The following is a 16,967-nucleotide window of genomic DNA, read 5'->3' on the forward strand; positions in this document are numbered from 1 at the left end:
GGTGTATTTCACGGGCCTTATCCCGGATCAAACCGGTTCCTGCTATTGTTGCGCGTTCGCATCGCGTTTAAAATGCATTGTTTTACGAAATAAAAAAAAAGCACAATTCATATTTGTATTTTTTATTCATTTCTGGGGGGAATTGATTACCTTTGTTTGGGAAAATATGACTATTTTTTGGGAAAATCGGACGATTTTCGGCGAGGGGAAACAGCCGTTATTCGGCGGTAAATTTCACGAAAAAAAATCACTGCATATATATAAATATACCGTGCTTCTTTGTTGTGAATTATTTTTTAATTCTGTCCATCTTTGTTTCAATTCAGGTTGCATTAAATGAATTATAAAAATATGTTGTTTATATAATATTTTGTGTTATGTTTGATAAATAAAAGTGTAATAAAAATTAATTTTCATCAAATTTGACATATTTTTCTGTTTATTTATGAATATCATGCGGAAATAATTTAGATAACAAAATAAAATTTATAAGACTGGATTGGAAATTTAATTCTCTATAAACTTTACATTGATGACTTATTGATTAATCTCCTATGAAGTAGGGGTACTGATATGAACTGATAAGCCATACACTGGCAGCCTGAAATGGCTTAGGTTTACATGAAGTAAAGGGTTAAGATGTCACCACAATATATATGTATCACTTTATCGATAAATGCTTAAGGCTTGCTATTTCATCAATATTATAAAATCAAAGTCTCATTTTTTTCTTAATTTTTAGCCAAAATAACTTTCTCATTGATCTTACCTACACTACATACAATTCTGAATATCTTGAATAAATATCTTTTATAATATGTTCATATATCCAAGAGTATTTAGGTTACCATCAAACAACTTGTATTTCCTATTTTTCAACTCTTGACCAGTGGTGGAGAGAAAAACAAAATGTTCTAGTAAACAGTAATGTGGGGATATAGCTGTCCTTTGGGCTGCCTTGTATTTCAAGTCAGCCGAAAATATAAATAATCTGTTGCCCAGTGAATGTACAATTATACCCATTCAATTTCAAACCGAAAGATTGAGTAAACCAAATAATTAAGCGATATAGCTATACTTATATTTGACTTCATCAAAATTATAGAATTGCCTCACTTTATTTCTTCCATACTTTGGAAGAGTTTAAAAAAAAAAAAATGTTTGTAACTCTTGAATAGCAATGCATTTATGTAAATATAATTATTAAATTTACCGAAAAATATTGTTATGGACACAACAAATTGATCATTTGTTTGACGGATTTGCCACAACTAAAGAGTGAGAAATGAAAAGAAAAAATATATTTATATATATATTATGCGACCTTCTGACATAATTTCTCATTTTTGAAGCTACACAATGATATTTGGATTAGGTGTATAGTTTTGAAAACAAACAATAATGCTCTCTGGATGTCCTTGACTGTAACCTTTTAACCTACTTTCTTACTTTTGAAGTTTCAGCAATGGAATTTGTACTATGCGTACAGTTTTGTAAACATATATCAATTTTGTCCTTGCATTGCCTTGACTGTGACCTTTTCACATACAGTCTTATTTTTGAAGCCAGAACAATGAAATTTGGTATGGACTATTTGTACAGTTTTTAGCTCTATTGGCCAAAGGCCAGAAGAGCTTATGCGATGGTAATGTGAACGTAGTATGTGCATCCGTGCGGTCGTGCGTCCGTGCGGTCGTGCGTCTGTAAACAATTGCTTGTGAACACGATACAGTCTTCAGTTTTGATTGTATCTTGATGAGACTTGTACAGTATCTAGATATCCATTAGAGCTGGATTCCTTTCGAAAACCAGCCAGATCCGCCCATGCATGCCTAGATTATGGCCCTTGATAGTATAAAAAATGCTATTGTGTAAACAATTGGTTGTGAACACGATACAGTCTTCAGTTTTGATTATATCTCGATGAAACTTGAACAGTATCTAGATATCCATTAGAGCTTGGTTCCTTTCGAAAACCAGCAAGATCCGCCCATGAATGCCTAGATTATGGGCCATGAAAGTTTTAAAGAAATGCTTTCTATTTTTAGCCAGGTCTGCATGAGCGAATTCTATTTTTAGCCAAGTTTACATGTATATGTTAATTCAAGTCTAGAGTTAAGGGAGACAATTTGCAAGTCTAGGATTTTGAGAGACAATTTGCTTTTTGCTTCTGCAGTTGATTTTGTGAATTACTCTGCCTTGTTCTTGTTGAAAGCCCAAAGGCCATTTTTTAGCTTTAAGTTCTGTAGTTTGTGCATTCATCTTATCAAAATTGATTGTGAATGTTTAAGTTACGCACCTGGTGTCATTACTGGCCACACCCAGGGTTCACAGGTTTGGTAAACATAAATCTGGAAAGGTTTGAAAATCTTTTTGTGTGTTCGTGCATCCATCTCAGCACAATTGATTGTGAATGTTTGTTCAAATTGATCAATGTTGTCCTAGGATGCCCTTGACTTTGACCTTTTGACCAACTTTTTTTAACTTTTAAAACTACAGAAAATTTTACTATGAGTACAGTTTTGAAAGCATTTTTTTTTTGTCAGATGACTTTTACTTGGCACATATTAAAATAGTTCATGCAACTAATCTGCTTACAATACTTTCTGGGCTCAGATGTTGAACGTGCTACGTTTTCAGGTAACCCAAACACAAAACATAAACTATATGTCTGTTGCCTTTTACCCATACATGCATGCTCTGGATTGATATGACCACAAAAGCCACCCCAGTAGAGCATAGGCCCTTTTGGGCCTCTTGTTCAAACAAATATCAATGTTGTCCTGATGACCTTGCCTTTCTTTCTTATGTTTGAAGCTACAGCAATGAAATTTGGACCATGTGTACAGTTTTAAAAACAAATATCAATGCTGTGTGTGGATGACCTTGATTGTGATCTTTTGACCTACTTCCTTATTTTGGAAGCTACTGTAATTAAGTTTCAATCAAGTGTACTGTTTAGCAAAAAATTATCAACATTGATATTGTCAGATGTCCTTTTGACTTACTTTCATAGTTTTGAAATTTTGACCATGTGTACAGTTTTGAGAACAAATATCAAGCATGGATATTTGGTGTGTAGCATTGACATTTATTCCTTTACCACAATTGTTTAAATTATACCCCTGGGTTCAAAATTGGCCCTGCCACAAGGGTAAAATGTGTTACATATAGATATAAAGGAAAAAAAACTAAGATATTTGTTTTGTAATATTGTTTGGTGGTAACATTGGTCAATTTTTTTTACTAAGGTGAGCGATTTAGGGCCATGATGACCCTCTTTATTTTTTGTTGTCAAAGTTTTGTCCAGGCAATGACTTGCAAACTACTGTATTTTAGCCTATTACAGAGTTATTAACCTTTACAACATTTTCTTGTCTGGATCACAACTTTAAAAACTACTATGATATTGCAGTATGTGACTTCTTTTTAATTTAATATATATTTCCCTTCAGAGTTTCAAATCAGTCATTAAAATTTGGTTAAAATTAAAAGTTAAAATTTATATGCTTGTATTTGGAATAGGCAATATTCAACAAGCCAAGGAAGCATTTTACTAGTGCATGCATGACTTGAAGGCTTGTGCCATTATTTCAATATTTACTTTCACTTGTGTATATTAAAGAAAACTTAATTAAATTGTAACCAGCAATTATATGGATTTACCTAAACTATATTACTTTTATTTTCAGAAACTCTACAAATTAGTCACAACTCTTCAAAGGTTGGAGTGTCTTCTGTTATTCAGTGCACAAGTGACAATGGTAATGGCATGGATTGGATTGTAGATGGCACAACTGTTGGAATATGCTCTGGATCCATAGCTAACTCCTGTTTGCCTGCTTGTACCGAGTGCTCATCAGTCATTGGTAGTCCAGCAAATACCTTTTCATACACTATTAATACTGTTGGCTACGCAAACTGTATAAAATATGGATGTCGAGAAGGAAACACTGGATTGCTTTCTGAATTTACACTTGAAGTTACAGGTAAAATGTTCACATTTAATAATCATGACCTTGAATCATTATTTTGGCTACATTTACTGTTGCTAAATACCGTAAAGATTATTGTAAAATTTACTTAAGAGCTCATATAAAACTTTTTGAGTTGATGTCCAGAAAATAGTGTCACATTTGGCTTGCATAAGAAGTTCTGTTACTGACTCAGAATTGTTTAGGCAGGCAAAAAATGATTTTCTTGGTCAATGACTCTAAAAATACAAAAATACTCCTGTATTCTAATTTAGTCTGCAACTACCGTAAATGACTGGTTATAAGACTATAGTGGTTATAAGACGCAGGCAAAATAATCTGTGAAAAACTTTTAATCTATGTTAACTATATGTTTAGAGTTATTGCCCTTAGATAATTTTCTTGCTTAAAAGTTTTGTCCGGAGCATATCTTGAAGAATATAAGAGGTATCAACTTGAAACTTCATAGCTAGATATATCTCATTGAGGGCAAGTGCAGTGCACAAGAACCGTAACTCTTGCTGCCATATTTTTAGAGTTATTGCCCTTTGGTAATTTTCATGCTTAGGTTTTGTCCGTGGCATATCTCGTAAACTATAGGAGGTATCAACCTGAAACTTATTCCGTAGGTATATCTGATTAAGGGAAAGTGCAGTGCACAAAAACCGTAACTCTTGCATCTATATGTTTAGAGTTATTGCCCTTTGTTAATTTTCAAGCTAAAATTTTGTCCGGGACATTTCTCGAAAGCTATAAGAGTTATCAACTTGAAACTTTATTGATAGATAGATCTTATTGAAGGGGATTGCAGTGCACAAAATTGTATCTCTTGCTTCCATATTACAGTTATTGCCCTTTGTTAATTTTCATGTCTAACTTTACCTTGCACACATTTTTAGCTCACCAGAGCATGAAGTGCTCAAGGTGAGCTATTGTGATCGGTTTTTGTCTGTCGTCCGTCCGTCAACAATTGCTTAAAGAACATCTCCTCTGAAACTACCTGCCCAAATTCAATGAAATTTGACAGGAAGCTTCCTTGGGTGTCCCTCTACAAAAATACAACAAGGGGTTACAATTGATTAACAACAACAACAACAACAACAAAATGGCTGACTTCCTGTTTTGCTTAAAAAAAACCCCATCTCCTCTAAAACTACCACTCCAAATTCAATGAAACTTTACAGGAAGCTTCCTTGGGTGACCCTCTACAAAAATACAACAAGGGGTCACAATTAATCAACAACAACAACAAAATGGCCAACTTCCTGTTTTGCTTTAAAAAAACATCTCATGCCAATCTAACAGCTATAATGTCGACAGTAAATAATTCGTCAGGCGACACATCCGACTCGCGGAGTTCTAGTTAGCTCTACTGGCCAAAGGTCGTGCGGTTGTGCATCTGTAAACAATTGCTTGTTAACACGATACAGTCTTCAGTTTTGATTGTATCTCGATGAAACTTGTACAGTATTTAGATATCCATTAGAGCTTGGTTCCTTTCGAAAACTAGGATTAAAAGGAAGCCAAGTAACAAGCAACTGTTGCTTGTTGGTTCTGCAGTTGATTTTGTGAATTACTCTGCCTTGTTCTTGTTGAAAGCCCAAAGGCCATTTGCAGCTTATGCGATAGTTATGTGTACGTAGTATGTGCATCCGTCCGTCCATGCGTCCATGCGGCCGTGCGTCTGTAAACAATTGCTTGTGAACACGATACAGTCTTCAGTTTTGATTGTATCTTGATGAGACTTGTACAGTATCTAGATATCCATTAGAGCTGGATTCCTTTCGAAAACCAGCCAGATCCGCCCATGCATGCCTAGATTATGGCCCTTGATAGTATAAAAAAATGCTATTGTGTATACAATTGGTTGTGAACACGATACAGTCTTCAGTTTTGATTGTAACTCGATGAAACTTGTACAGTATCTAGATATCCATTAGAGCTGGGTTCCTTTTGAAAACCAGCAAGATCCGCCCATGAATGCCTAGATTATGGGCCATGAAAGTTTTAAAGAAATGCTTTCTATTTTTAGCCAGGTCTGCATGAGCGAATTCTTTTTTTTAGCCAAGTTTACATGTACATGTAAATTCAAGTCTAGAGTTAAGGGAAACAATTTGCAAGTCTAGGATTTTGAGAGACAATTTGCTTTTTGCTTCTGCAGTTGATTTTGTGAATTACTCTGCCTTGTTCTTGTTGAAAGCCCAAAGGCCATTTTTATGCCCCCGAAATTGGGCATATTAAAATCGCACCGTCCTTCCGTCCGTCCGTTCGGCTCTGTAACTTTCCCTTGTATGGACAGATTTTAAAATAACTTGCCACATGTGTTCCACATACCAAGACGACGTGTGGCGTGCAAGACTCGTGTCCCTATCTCAAAGGTCAAGGTCACACTTAGTGTTTATTCACAATGGAGTGCTGCATATAAGGACATAGAGTATAGGTTGTCGTGTCCGGGCGGTAACTTTCTCTTGTATGGACAGATTTTAAAATAACTTGCCACATGTGTACCACATACCAAGACCACGTGTCACGTGCAAGACCCGTGTCCCTACCTCAAAGGTCAAGGTCACACTTAGTGTTTATTCACAATGGAGTGCTGCATATAAGGACATAGAGTATAGGTTGTCGTGTCCGGGCTGTAACTTTCCCTTGTATGGACAGATTTTAAAATAACTTGCCACATGTGTTCCACATACCAAGACGATTGTCGCCTGCAAGACCCGTGTCCCTATCTCAAAGGTCAAGGTCACACTTAGTGTTTATTCACAATGGAATGCTGCATATAAGGACATCGAGTATAGGTTGTCGTGTCCGGGCTGTAACTTTCTCTTGCATGGACAGATTTTAAAATAACTTGCCACATGTGTTCCACATACCAAGACCACATGTCGCCTGCAAGACCCGTGTCCCTACCTCTAAAGTCAAGGTCACACTTAGTGTTTATTCACAATAGAGTGCTGCATATAAAGACATAGAGTATAGCTTGTCATGTCCGGGCTGTAACTTTCCCTTGTATGGACAGATTTTAAAATAACTTGCCAAATGTGTTCGACATACCAAGACGACGTGTCGCGTGCAAAACCCGTGTCCCTACCTCAAAGGTCAAGGTCGCACTTTATTCACAATGGAGTGCTGCATGTAAGGACACAGAGTATAGGTTGTCCTGTCCGGGCTGTAACTTTCCCTTGTATGGACAGATTTTAAAATAACTTGCCACATGTGTTCCACATACCAAGACGATTGTCGCGTGCAAGACCCGTGTCCCTATCTCAAAGGTCAAGGTCACACTTAGTGTTTATTCACAATGGAGTGCTGCATATAAGAACATCGAGTATAGGTTGTCCTGTCCAGGCTGTAACTTTCTCTTGCATGGACAGATTTTAAAATAACTTGCCACATGTGTTCCACATACCAAGACGACGTGTCGTGTGCAAGACCCGTGTCCCTACCTCTAAAGTCAAGGTCACACTTAGTGTTTATTCACAATGGAGTGCTGCATATAAAGACATAGAGTATAGCTTGTCGTGTCCGGGCTGTAACTTTCCCTTGTATGGACAGATTTTAAAATAACTTGCCAAATGTGTTCCACATACCAAGACGACGTGTCGCGTGCAAAACCTGTGTCCCTACCTCAAAGGTCAAGGTCACACTTAGTGTTTATTCACAATGGAGTGCTGCATATAAGGACATAGAGTATAGGTTGTCGTGTCCGGGCGGTAACTTTCTATTGTCTGGACAGATTTTAAAATAACTTGCCACATGTGTTCCACATACCAAGACGACGTGTCGCTTGGAAGACCGGTGTCCCTGCCTTAAAGGTCAAGGTCACACATAGTGTTTATTCACAATGGAGTGCTGCATATGAGGACATAGAGTATAGGTTGTCGTGTCCGGGCTGTAACTTTCCCTTGTATAAACAGATTTTAAAATAACTTGCCACATGTGTTCCACATACCAAGACGACGTGTCGTGTGCAAGACCCGTGTCCCTACCTCAAAGGTCAAGGTCGCACTTAGTGTTTATTCACAATGGAGTGCTGCATATAGGACATAGAGTATAGGTTGTCAAGTATGGGTGGTATTTTTTAGCTCACCTGTCACTTTGTGACATGGTGAGCTTTTGTGATCGCCTTTTGTCCGGCGTCCGTCGGGCGTCGGCCGTCAACAATTTACTTAAAAGACATCTCCTCCTTAACCGCCGGGCCAATATTAATAAAACTTCATAGGGATGTTCCTTGGGTGGTCTTCTATCAAAGATGTTCAAAGAATTCAATTCCATGCAGAACTCTGGTTGCCATGGCAACCAAAAGGAAAAACTTTAAAAATCTTCTTCTCCCAAACCACAAGGCTTAGGCCGTTGATATATGGTAGGTAGGATCACCAAATGGTCCTCTACCAAGATTGTTCAAATTATGGCCCTGGGGTCAAAAATGGCCCCGCCCCGGGGGGTCATGGGTTTTCTCTATATGTTTATAGTGAAAACTTAAAAAATCTTCTCCTCTGAACTTACTTGGCCTAGAGCTTAGATATTTGGCATGATTCATCGTCTAGTGGACCTCTACAAAGTTTGTACAAATTATGGCCCTTGGGTCAAAATTGGCCCCGCCCCGGGGGGTCATGGGTTTTCTCTATATATGTTTATAGTGAAAACTTAAAAAATCTTCTCCTCTGAACTTACTTGGCCTAGAGCTTAGATATTTGGCATGATTCATCGTCTAGTGGACCTTTACAAAGTTTGTTCAAATTATGGCCCTGGGGTCAAAATTGGCCCCGCCCCGGGAGGTCATGGGTGTTCTCTATATGTTTAGAGTTAAAACTTCAAAAATCTTCTCCTCTGAACTTACTTGGACTAGAGCTTAGATATCTGGCATGATTTATCGTCTAGTGGACCTTTACAAAGATTGTTCAAATTATGGCCTTTGGGTCAAAATTGGCCCCGCCCCGGGGGTCATGGGTTTTCTCTATATGTTTATAGTGAAAACTTCAAAAATCTTCTCCTCTGAACATACTTGGCCTAGAGCTTAGATATTTGGCATGATTCATCGTCTAGTGGACCTCTACAAAGTTTGTTCAAATTATGGCCCTGGAGTCAAAATTGGCCCCGCCCCGGGGGGTCATGGGTTTTCTCTATATGTTTATAGTGAAAACCTTAAAAAAATCTTCTCCTCTGAACTTACTTGGCCTAGAGCTTAGATATTTGGCATGATTCATCGTCTAGTGGACCTCTACAAAGTTTGTTCAAATTATGGCCCTTGGGTCAAAATTGGCCCGCCCCGGGGGGGCATGGGTTTTCTCTATATGTTTATAGTGAAAACTTAAAAAATCTTCTCCTCTGAACTTACTTGGACTAGAGCTTAGATATTTGGCATGATTCATCGTCTAGTGGACCTTTACAAAGATTGTTCAAATTATGGCCTTGGGGTCAAAATTGGCCCCGCCCTGGGGGTCATGGGTTTTCTCTATATGTTTATAGTGAAAACTTCAAAAATCTTCTTCTTTGAACTTACTTGGACTAGAGCTTAGATATTTGGCATGATTCATCGTCTAGTGGACCTCTACAAAGATTGTTCAAATTATGGCCTTGTGGTCAAAATTGGCCCCGCCCCGGGGGGGTCATGGGTATACTTGATATGTTTATAGTGAAAACTTCAAAAATCTTCTTCTTTGAATTTACTTGGACTAGAGCTTAGATATTTGGCATGATTCATCGTCTAGTGGACCTCTACAAAGATTGTTCAAATTATGGCCCTGGGGTCAAAATTGGCCCCGCCCCTGGGGGGTCATGGGTTTTCTCTATATGTTTATAGTAAAAAAAAAATCAAAAATCTCCTGAACTTACGTTGCTTAGAGCTTAGATATTTGGCATGATTCATCGTCTAGTGGACCTCTACAAAGATTGTTCAAATTATGGCCTTGGGGTCAAAATTGGCCCCGCCCCGGGGGGTTAGGGTATTCTCTAAATGTTTATACTTAAAACTTCAAAAATCTTCTCCTCTGAACTTACTTGGACTAGAGCTTAGATATTTGGCATGATTCATCGTCTAGTGGACCTCTACAAAGATTGTTCAAATTATGGCCTTGGGGTCAAAATTGGCCCCGCCCCCTTGGGGGGTCATGGGTTTTCTCTATATGTTTATAGTGAAAACTTCAAAAATCATCTTCTCTGAACTTATATTGCTTAGAGCTTAGATATTTGGCATGATTCATCGTCTAGTGCACCTCTACAAAGTTTGTTCAAATTATGGCCCTGGGGTCAAAATTGGCCACACCCTGGGGCTGATGGGTTTTCTCTATATGTGTTATAGTGAAAACTTAAAAAATCTCTGAACTCACAAAGACAAGTAACGTCTTAATTTAAACTGGATAACATATTTAGTACACATACCAATTTTCAATATGGGCCACATACAACAATTAATAACAAATATACATATATAGATACACACGTAAAATCAAGTCGTGACAAGAGCTTAGATATTTGGCATGATATATCATCTAGTTGACTTGTACCAATATTGTTCAATCTTTGGCCCTGGGGTCAAAAAATGGCCCCACCCGGGCGGTCATGGGTTTCCTTATATATGTATATGATGAAAACTTAAAAAATCTTCTTCTCCGAAACCAAAAAGCGAAGGCCTTAGATATTTGGTATGAAGCATCGTTTATCGGACCACTATTAAGATTGTTCAAACTTTAGCCCTGGGGTCAAAATTGGCCACGCCCCGTGTTCATAGGCTTGGGTTTTCAATATTTGTATATAATGGAAAAATGTGCAATATATGACAGGTGAGCGATTCAGGGCCATTTGGCCCTCTTGTTTATGTTCAGAGGCAATTTAAAATAACTTGCCATATGTATTTGACACATAAAGGCAAGATCAACTTTTCATGTACTGACCTTGTTCGTAGGTCAATGTCACATTCGGGGGCATTCGTCACATACTGTGACAGCTCTTGTTTAGCTTTAAGTTCTGTAGTTTGCGCATTCATCTTAACAAAATTGGTTGTGAATGTTTAAGTTATGCACCTGGTGTCATTACTGGCCACACCCAGGGTTCACAGGTTTGGAAAACATAAATCTGGAAAGGTTTGAAAATCTTTTTGTGTGTTCGTGCATCCATCTCAGCACAATACATCGATCCGAGATGCCAAGATAAGCTGGCCCCCTTAGATATTGTTACTACGCGCCCCAAGCGTAAATTCAAAATGGCGGCTCTCGCTGCTACGAAAGCATCAGAATCCGATTCCAATTGCGAAGATTCCGGACAATATATCAGTTAAATATTTACCAGATCATGCCAAAATATCGGGAAAGGTGTTAGAAAAGGGATTAAATTACTTTCTACAAGGTTATATTCATGACATTAAAGTTTTGGAAGAGGAAAGTATCTGCCATGTAACCGCGAGATGCTGGCCTTCGTTCAATGAGAAAAAAACGATAAGCCTTATATGTTAAGTGTCGATGTGGAGAGGGATTCCATACGATATACGTATTGCTCATGAAAGGCAGCCAGGGTATGTGGATTTCCAATTGTATTTTACAAATTTTATTATACTGGTAGCTTTATTCTTAAATATACATTATGTAATATAAGCAATTTTAGATCGCCATGTCTTTTACATTTCATACCGTAATATGGAATGCGAAAAAAATATTTGCAAGTCGTCGAGTAGAGAAAGAAGTAATATACTGTATGTTGTATTTCAATTTATTGGTTTTCATATTTCTAGTTACTGCCTCGTTTTAAACATTTTACATCTGGAAAGTCAAATGATACTTGACGGGTCAGTGTAGGATAAAGATGCCAATTTCACAGCATGATATCATGCTTTTGTTTTGATAACTTCTGTCAACAATCTCTGTTTTCATTTTTTTTATAGATTGAGCGGTCATTGTTCACACATGGTTGGCTTAATCAAGTCACTTTAGGAACTCAAGTTGCACAACTTCACCCATGTTCCTGATCAAAAAAGTTACACAAGTATTCCCCAACAATGGAATGTGCCAACGGAATCAAAGATCAAGCCAGTTCCAGTGAACCAAGTCATAGTAGCACAGTCGGAAAAGGAAACCTATCCTTTGCCAGATAGATACACAGACCAAGTTTACAAATTTTAAATTTAATTAAATAAACTACAAACACACAATTCACTTTACAATGCTTTATTCCAAACATGAATAAACTAACAGTTATTCAATTATATCAAAGAAGCAGAAATAAAATCATGTGATTCCTGTATAATATTTAAACAAATTTTAACTCTTGCTTCTTTGAGCAGAACTATATCGACATTTAAAGTTTGTTTATATTCCCACCAGTTGCTTTAAAATCTGAATTTCACAACACTTTAACCCTTTACTTCATAGATACGCAATTTTACTTATCTATCCATAGCTTCATAGATACGGATCTTAACGTTTTATCCATAGCTTCATAGATACGTAATCCTACGTATTCGTAATGTAGGGGCATTTATTTTCATACCTGATGCTTGTTTATGCGCTATAAATTCATATTCATGAAGTATAAACATCGATAAATACAATGCACTACAAAAAAAACTATGTTACTATTCAAAGAATTTCGGAAAAGCGCAAAAATAAGGTCACTGGTATCAAAGATGCGTAAAACGTTGACTGTGCAGGTTTGTGGGCATTTCTGTCTCGTTTTCCTCGTGGAAATTTACACAATACTGTAAGTTATTATTAACTATCAATAATACAACTATATTTTATTGATCATGCGCCTGACGTCACAGGTCATGGTTCGAAAACGTGTCAAAATGTTGGCCATGTTGGATAAACAAAAAATCATCTGGCTTGTATAAACAAAGGCCATAAATCATTATATGGGACATATGTGTCACTTCTGTTTCGCTAATCGGTCATAAAAATGCGCATCTGCTTCTACAAATTGAAAGTAAGTACAAATGTGTTATAAAATAATGACTATCCCTATTGTTAAACTTTGACATGACCCAATTTAACATCGATCAGCTGTTGAAACACGTGTTTTCGAATACACAAGAATGCAATGAAGAGCTTATTTCTGCCCTTGTTAACTTCAGTTTAAAACAACATTCCTGAATAATGTCATTTATATTTCAGTGTTTGTCGGACGAATCGGAACATTCTGGCTTCAATTAAAATGAGTTTGAGTACGACATCGAGATGGCGAATTCGGACCTTGGCGTCACGCACACAATAAGGATACGAGAAATGAGGATTTTTAAAATCAAACCCAATTATGACAATACCTGGACATGCAATAAACGATATAAATTTAGTAAACAACAACATGCAGGCCTCATTTAGTAGTTGAATAATAACTTTATTTGTTCATTGTAGTGTTTAATAACCGAAAGTTATACGTACTGTGACTGTTGATCAACTTTCTTTTTTTTCTTCTGTTTCATATCAGTGATTTTTATTTAAATTTCAAAACCACCTGTGGCTTTACAATTGGGAAAATACGCGCATTAATTCCCAAAATTGGGAAAATACAATGAACATTAAAATGGTCATTTAAAATAACCATGCAGTAACAAAGACACCTATTAAAACTGTTTCAACTCTCTATACTGACAGTTACTATCATCAAAACATGTAAAACATTATTTTTGTGCCATCACTTTCTCACCAAACAAATTGCAATTTCAGCTTTCTGGTTTTGTGATATGTTAATTAATGCAAGATCTTAAAAAACACAATAAACAAAGTTACACTGAAATCATACATAAGTAACAAAAAACACTTTTGTTGAGTCTTTTAACGTAGTATTTGCTATTATGTGACATATTTATGATTAAACTTTTAAGTTGAATGTTACATTTTGCTATAAGGTAATGCTATCACTTATTATATGTTATTATTTGCCGGAAAGTTGAAGTCAAAACGTCGTAAAATGTAAACAAATTGATCAGTGTCATTAGATGAATTACTTGCGTCTCGGTGATGATGATCAGAAACGGTGTATTTCACGGGCCTTATCCCGGATCAAACCGGTTCCTGCTATTGTTGCGCGTTCGCATCGCGTTTAAAATGCATTGTTTTACGAAATAAAAAAAAAGCACAATTCATATTTGTATTTTTTATTCATTTCTGGGGGGAATTGATTACCTTTGTTTGGGAAAATATGACTATTTTTTGGGAAAATCGGACGATTTTCGGCGAGGGGAAACAGCCGTTATTCGGCGGTAAATTTCACGAAAAAAAATCACTGCATATATATAAATATACCGTGCTTCTTTGTTGTGAATTATTTTTTAATTCTGTCCATCTTTGTTTCAATTCAGGTTGCATTAAATGAATTATAAAAATATGTTGTTTATATAATATTTTGTGTTATGTTTGATAAATAAAAGTGTAATAAAAATTAATTTTCATCAAATTTGACATATTTTTCTGTTTATTTATGAATATCATGCGGAAATAATTTAGATAACAAAATAAAATTTATAAGACTGGATTGGAAATTTAATTCTCTATAAACTTTACATTGATGACTTATTGATTAATCTCCTATGAAGTAGGGGTACTGATATGAACTGATAAGCCATACACTGGCAGCCTGAAATGGCTTAGGTTTACATGAAGTAAAGGGTTAAGATGTCACCACAATATATATGTATCACTTTATCGATAAATGCTTAAGGCTTGCTATTTCATCAATATTATAAAATCAAAGTCTCATTTTTTTCTTAATTTTTAGCCAAAATAACTTTCTCATTGATCTTACCTACACTACATACAATTCTGAATATCTTGAATAAATATCTTTTATAATATGTTCATATATCCAAGAGTATTTAGGTTACCATCAAACAACTTGTATTTCCTATTTTTCAACTCTTGACCAGTGGTGGAGAGAAAAACAAAATGTTCTAGTAAACAGTAATGTGGGGATATAGCTGTCCTTTGGGCTGCCTTGTATTTCAAGTCAGCCGAAAATATAAATAATCTGTTGCCCAGTGAATGTACAATTATACCCATTCAATTTCAAACCGAAAGATTGAGTAAACCAAATAATTAAGCGATATAGCTATACTTATATTTGACTTCATCAAAATTATAGAATTGCCTCACTTTATTTCTTCCATACTTTGGAAGAGTTTAAAAAAAAAAAAATGTTTGTAACTCTTGAATAGCAATGCATTTATGTAAATATAATTATTAAATTTACCGAAAAATATTGTTATGGACACAACAAATTGATCATTTGTTTGACGGATTTGCCACAACTAAAGAGTGAGAAATGAAAAGAAAAAATATATTTATATATATATTATGCGACCTTCTGACATAATTTCTCATTTTTGAAGCTACACAATGATATTTGGATTAGGTGTATAGTTTTGAAAACAAACAATAATGCTCTCTGGATGTCCTTGACTGTAACCTTTTAACCTACTTTCTTACTTTTGAAGTTTCAGCAATGGAATTTGTACTATGCGTACAGTTTTGTAAACATATATCAATTTTGTCCTTGCATTGCCTTGACTGTGACCTTTTCACATACAGTCTTATTTTTGAAGCCAGAACAATGAAATTTGGTATGGACTATTTGTACAGTTTTTAGCTCTATTGGCCAAAGGCCAGAAGAGCTTATGCGATGGTAATGTGAACGTAGTATGTGCATCCGTGCGGTCGTGCGTCCGTGCGGTCGTGCGTCTGTAAACAATTGCTTGTGAACACGATACAGTCTTCAGTTTTGATTGTATCTTGATGAGACTTGTACAGTATCTAGATATCCATTAGAGCTGGATTCCTTTCGAAAACCAGCCAGATCCGCCCATGCATGCCTAGATTATGGCCCTTGATAGTATAAAAAAATGCTATTGTGTAAACAATTGGTTGTGAACACGATACAGTCTTCAGTTTTGATTATATCTCGATGAAACTTGAACAGTATCTAGATATCCATTAGAGCTTGGTTCCTTTCGAAAACCAGCAAGATCCGCCCATGAATGCCTAGATTATGGGCCATGAAAGTTTTAAAGAAATGCTTTCTATTTTTAGCCAGGTCTGCATGAGCGAATTCTATTTTTAGCCAAGTTTACATGTATATGTTAATTCAAGTCTAGAGTTAAGGGAGACAATTTGCAAGTCTAGGATTTTGAGAGACAATTTGCTTTTTGCTTCTGCAGTTGATTTTGTGAATTACTCTGCCTTGTTCTTGTTGAAAGCCCAAAGGCCATTTTTTAGCTTTAAGTTCTGTAGTTTGTGCATTCATCTTATCAAAATTGATTGTGAATGTTTAAGTTACGCACCTGGTGTCATTACTGGCCACACCCAGGGTTCACAGGTTTGGTAAACATAAATCTTGAAAGGTTTGAAAATCTTTTTGTGTGTTCGTGCATCCATCTCAGCACAATTGATTGTGAATGTTTGTTCAAATTGATCAATGTTGTCCTAGGATGCCCTTGACTTTGACCTTTTGACCAACTTTTTTTAACTTTTAAAACTACAGAAAATTTTACTATGAGTACAGTTTTGAAAGCATTTTTTTTTTGTCAGATGACTTTTACTTGGCACATATTAAAATAGTTCATGCAACTAATCTGCTTACAATACTTTCTGGGCTCAGATGTTGAACGTGCTACGTTTTCAGGTAACCCAAACACAAAACATAAACTATATGTCTGTTGCCTTTTACCCATACATGCATGCTCTGGATTGATATGACCACAAAAGCCACCCCAGTAGAGCATAGGCCCTTTTGGGCCTCTTGTTCAAACAAATATCAATGTTGTCCTGATGACCTTGCCTTTCTTTCTTATGTTTGAAGCTACAGCAATGAAATTTGGACCATGTGTACAGTTTTAAAAACAAATATCAATGCTGTGTGTGGATGACCTTGATTGTGATCTTTTGACCTACTTCCTTATTTTGGAAGCTACTGTAATTAAGTTTCAATCAAGTGTACTGTTTAGCAAAAAATTATCAACATTGATATTGTCAGATGTCCTTTTGACTTACTTTCATAGTTTTAAAA

At 36.2% G+C, this 16,967-nt stretch overlaps 1 protein-coding gene across 6 annotated transcripts in view; it reads left to right on the plus strand.

Annotated features, from left to right (window-relative positions):
• Positions 1 to 16,967, plus strand: part of LOC128235121 (mucin-5AC-like) — a 142,400-nt gene that overhangs the window by 26,364 nt on the left and 99,069 nt on the right. For all 6 annotated transcript variants that reach the window (XM_052949861.1, XM_052949863.1, XM_052949862.1 and 3 more), the window contains one exon: positions 3,693 to 3,989. In XM_052949861.1, coding sequence (XP_052805821.1) covers positions 3,693 to 3,989 — 297 coding nt within the window. The remainder of the gene's footprint in view (positions 1 to 3,692; positions 3,990 to 16,967) is intronic.

Source organism: Mya arenaria, chromosome 5, assembly GCF_026914265.1.
Source record: "Mya arenaria isolate MELC-2E11 chromosome 5, ASM2691426v1".
Lineage (NCBI taxonomy): Eukaryota > Metazoa > Mollusca > Bivalvia > Myida > Myidae > Mya > Mya arenaria.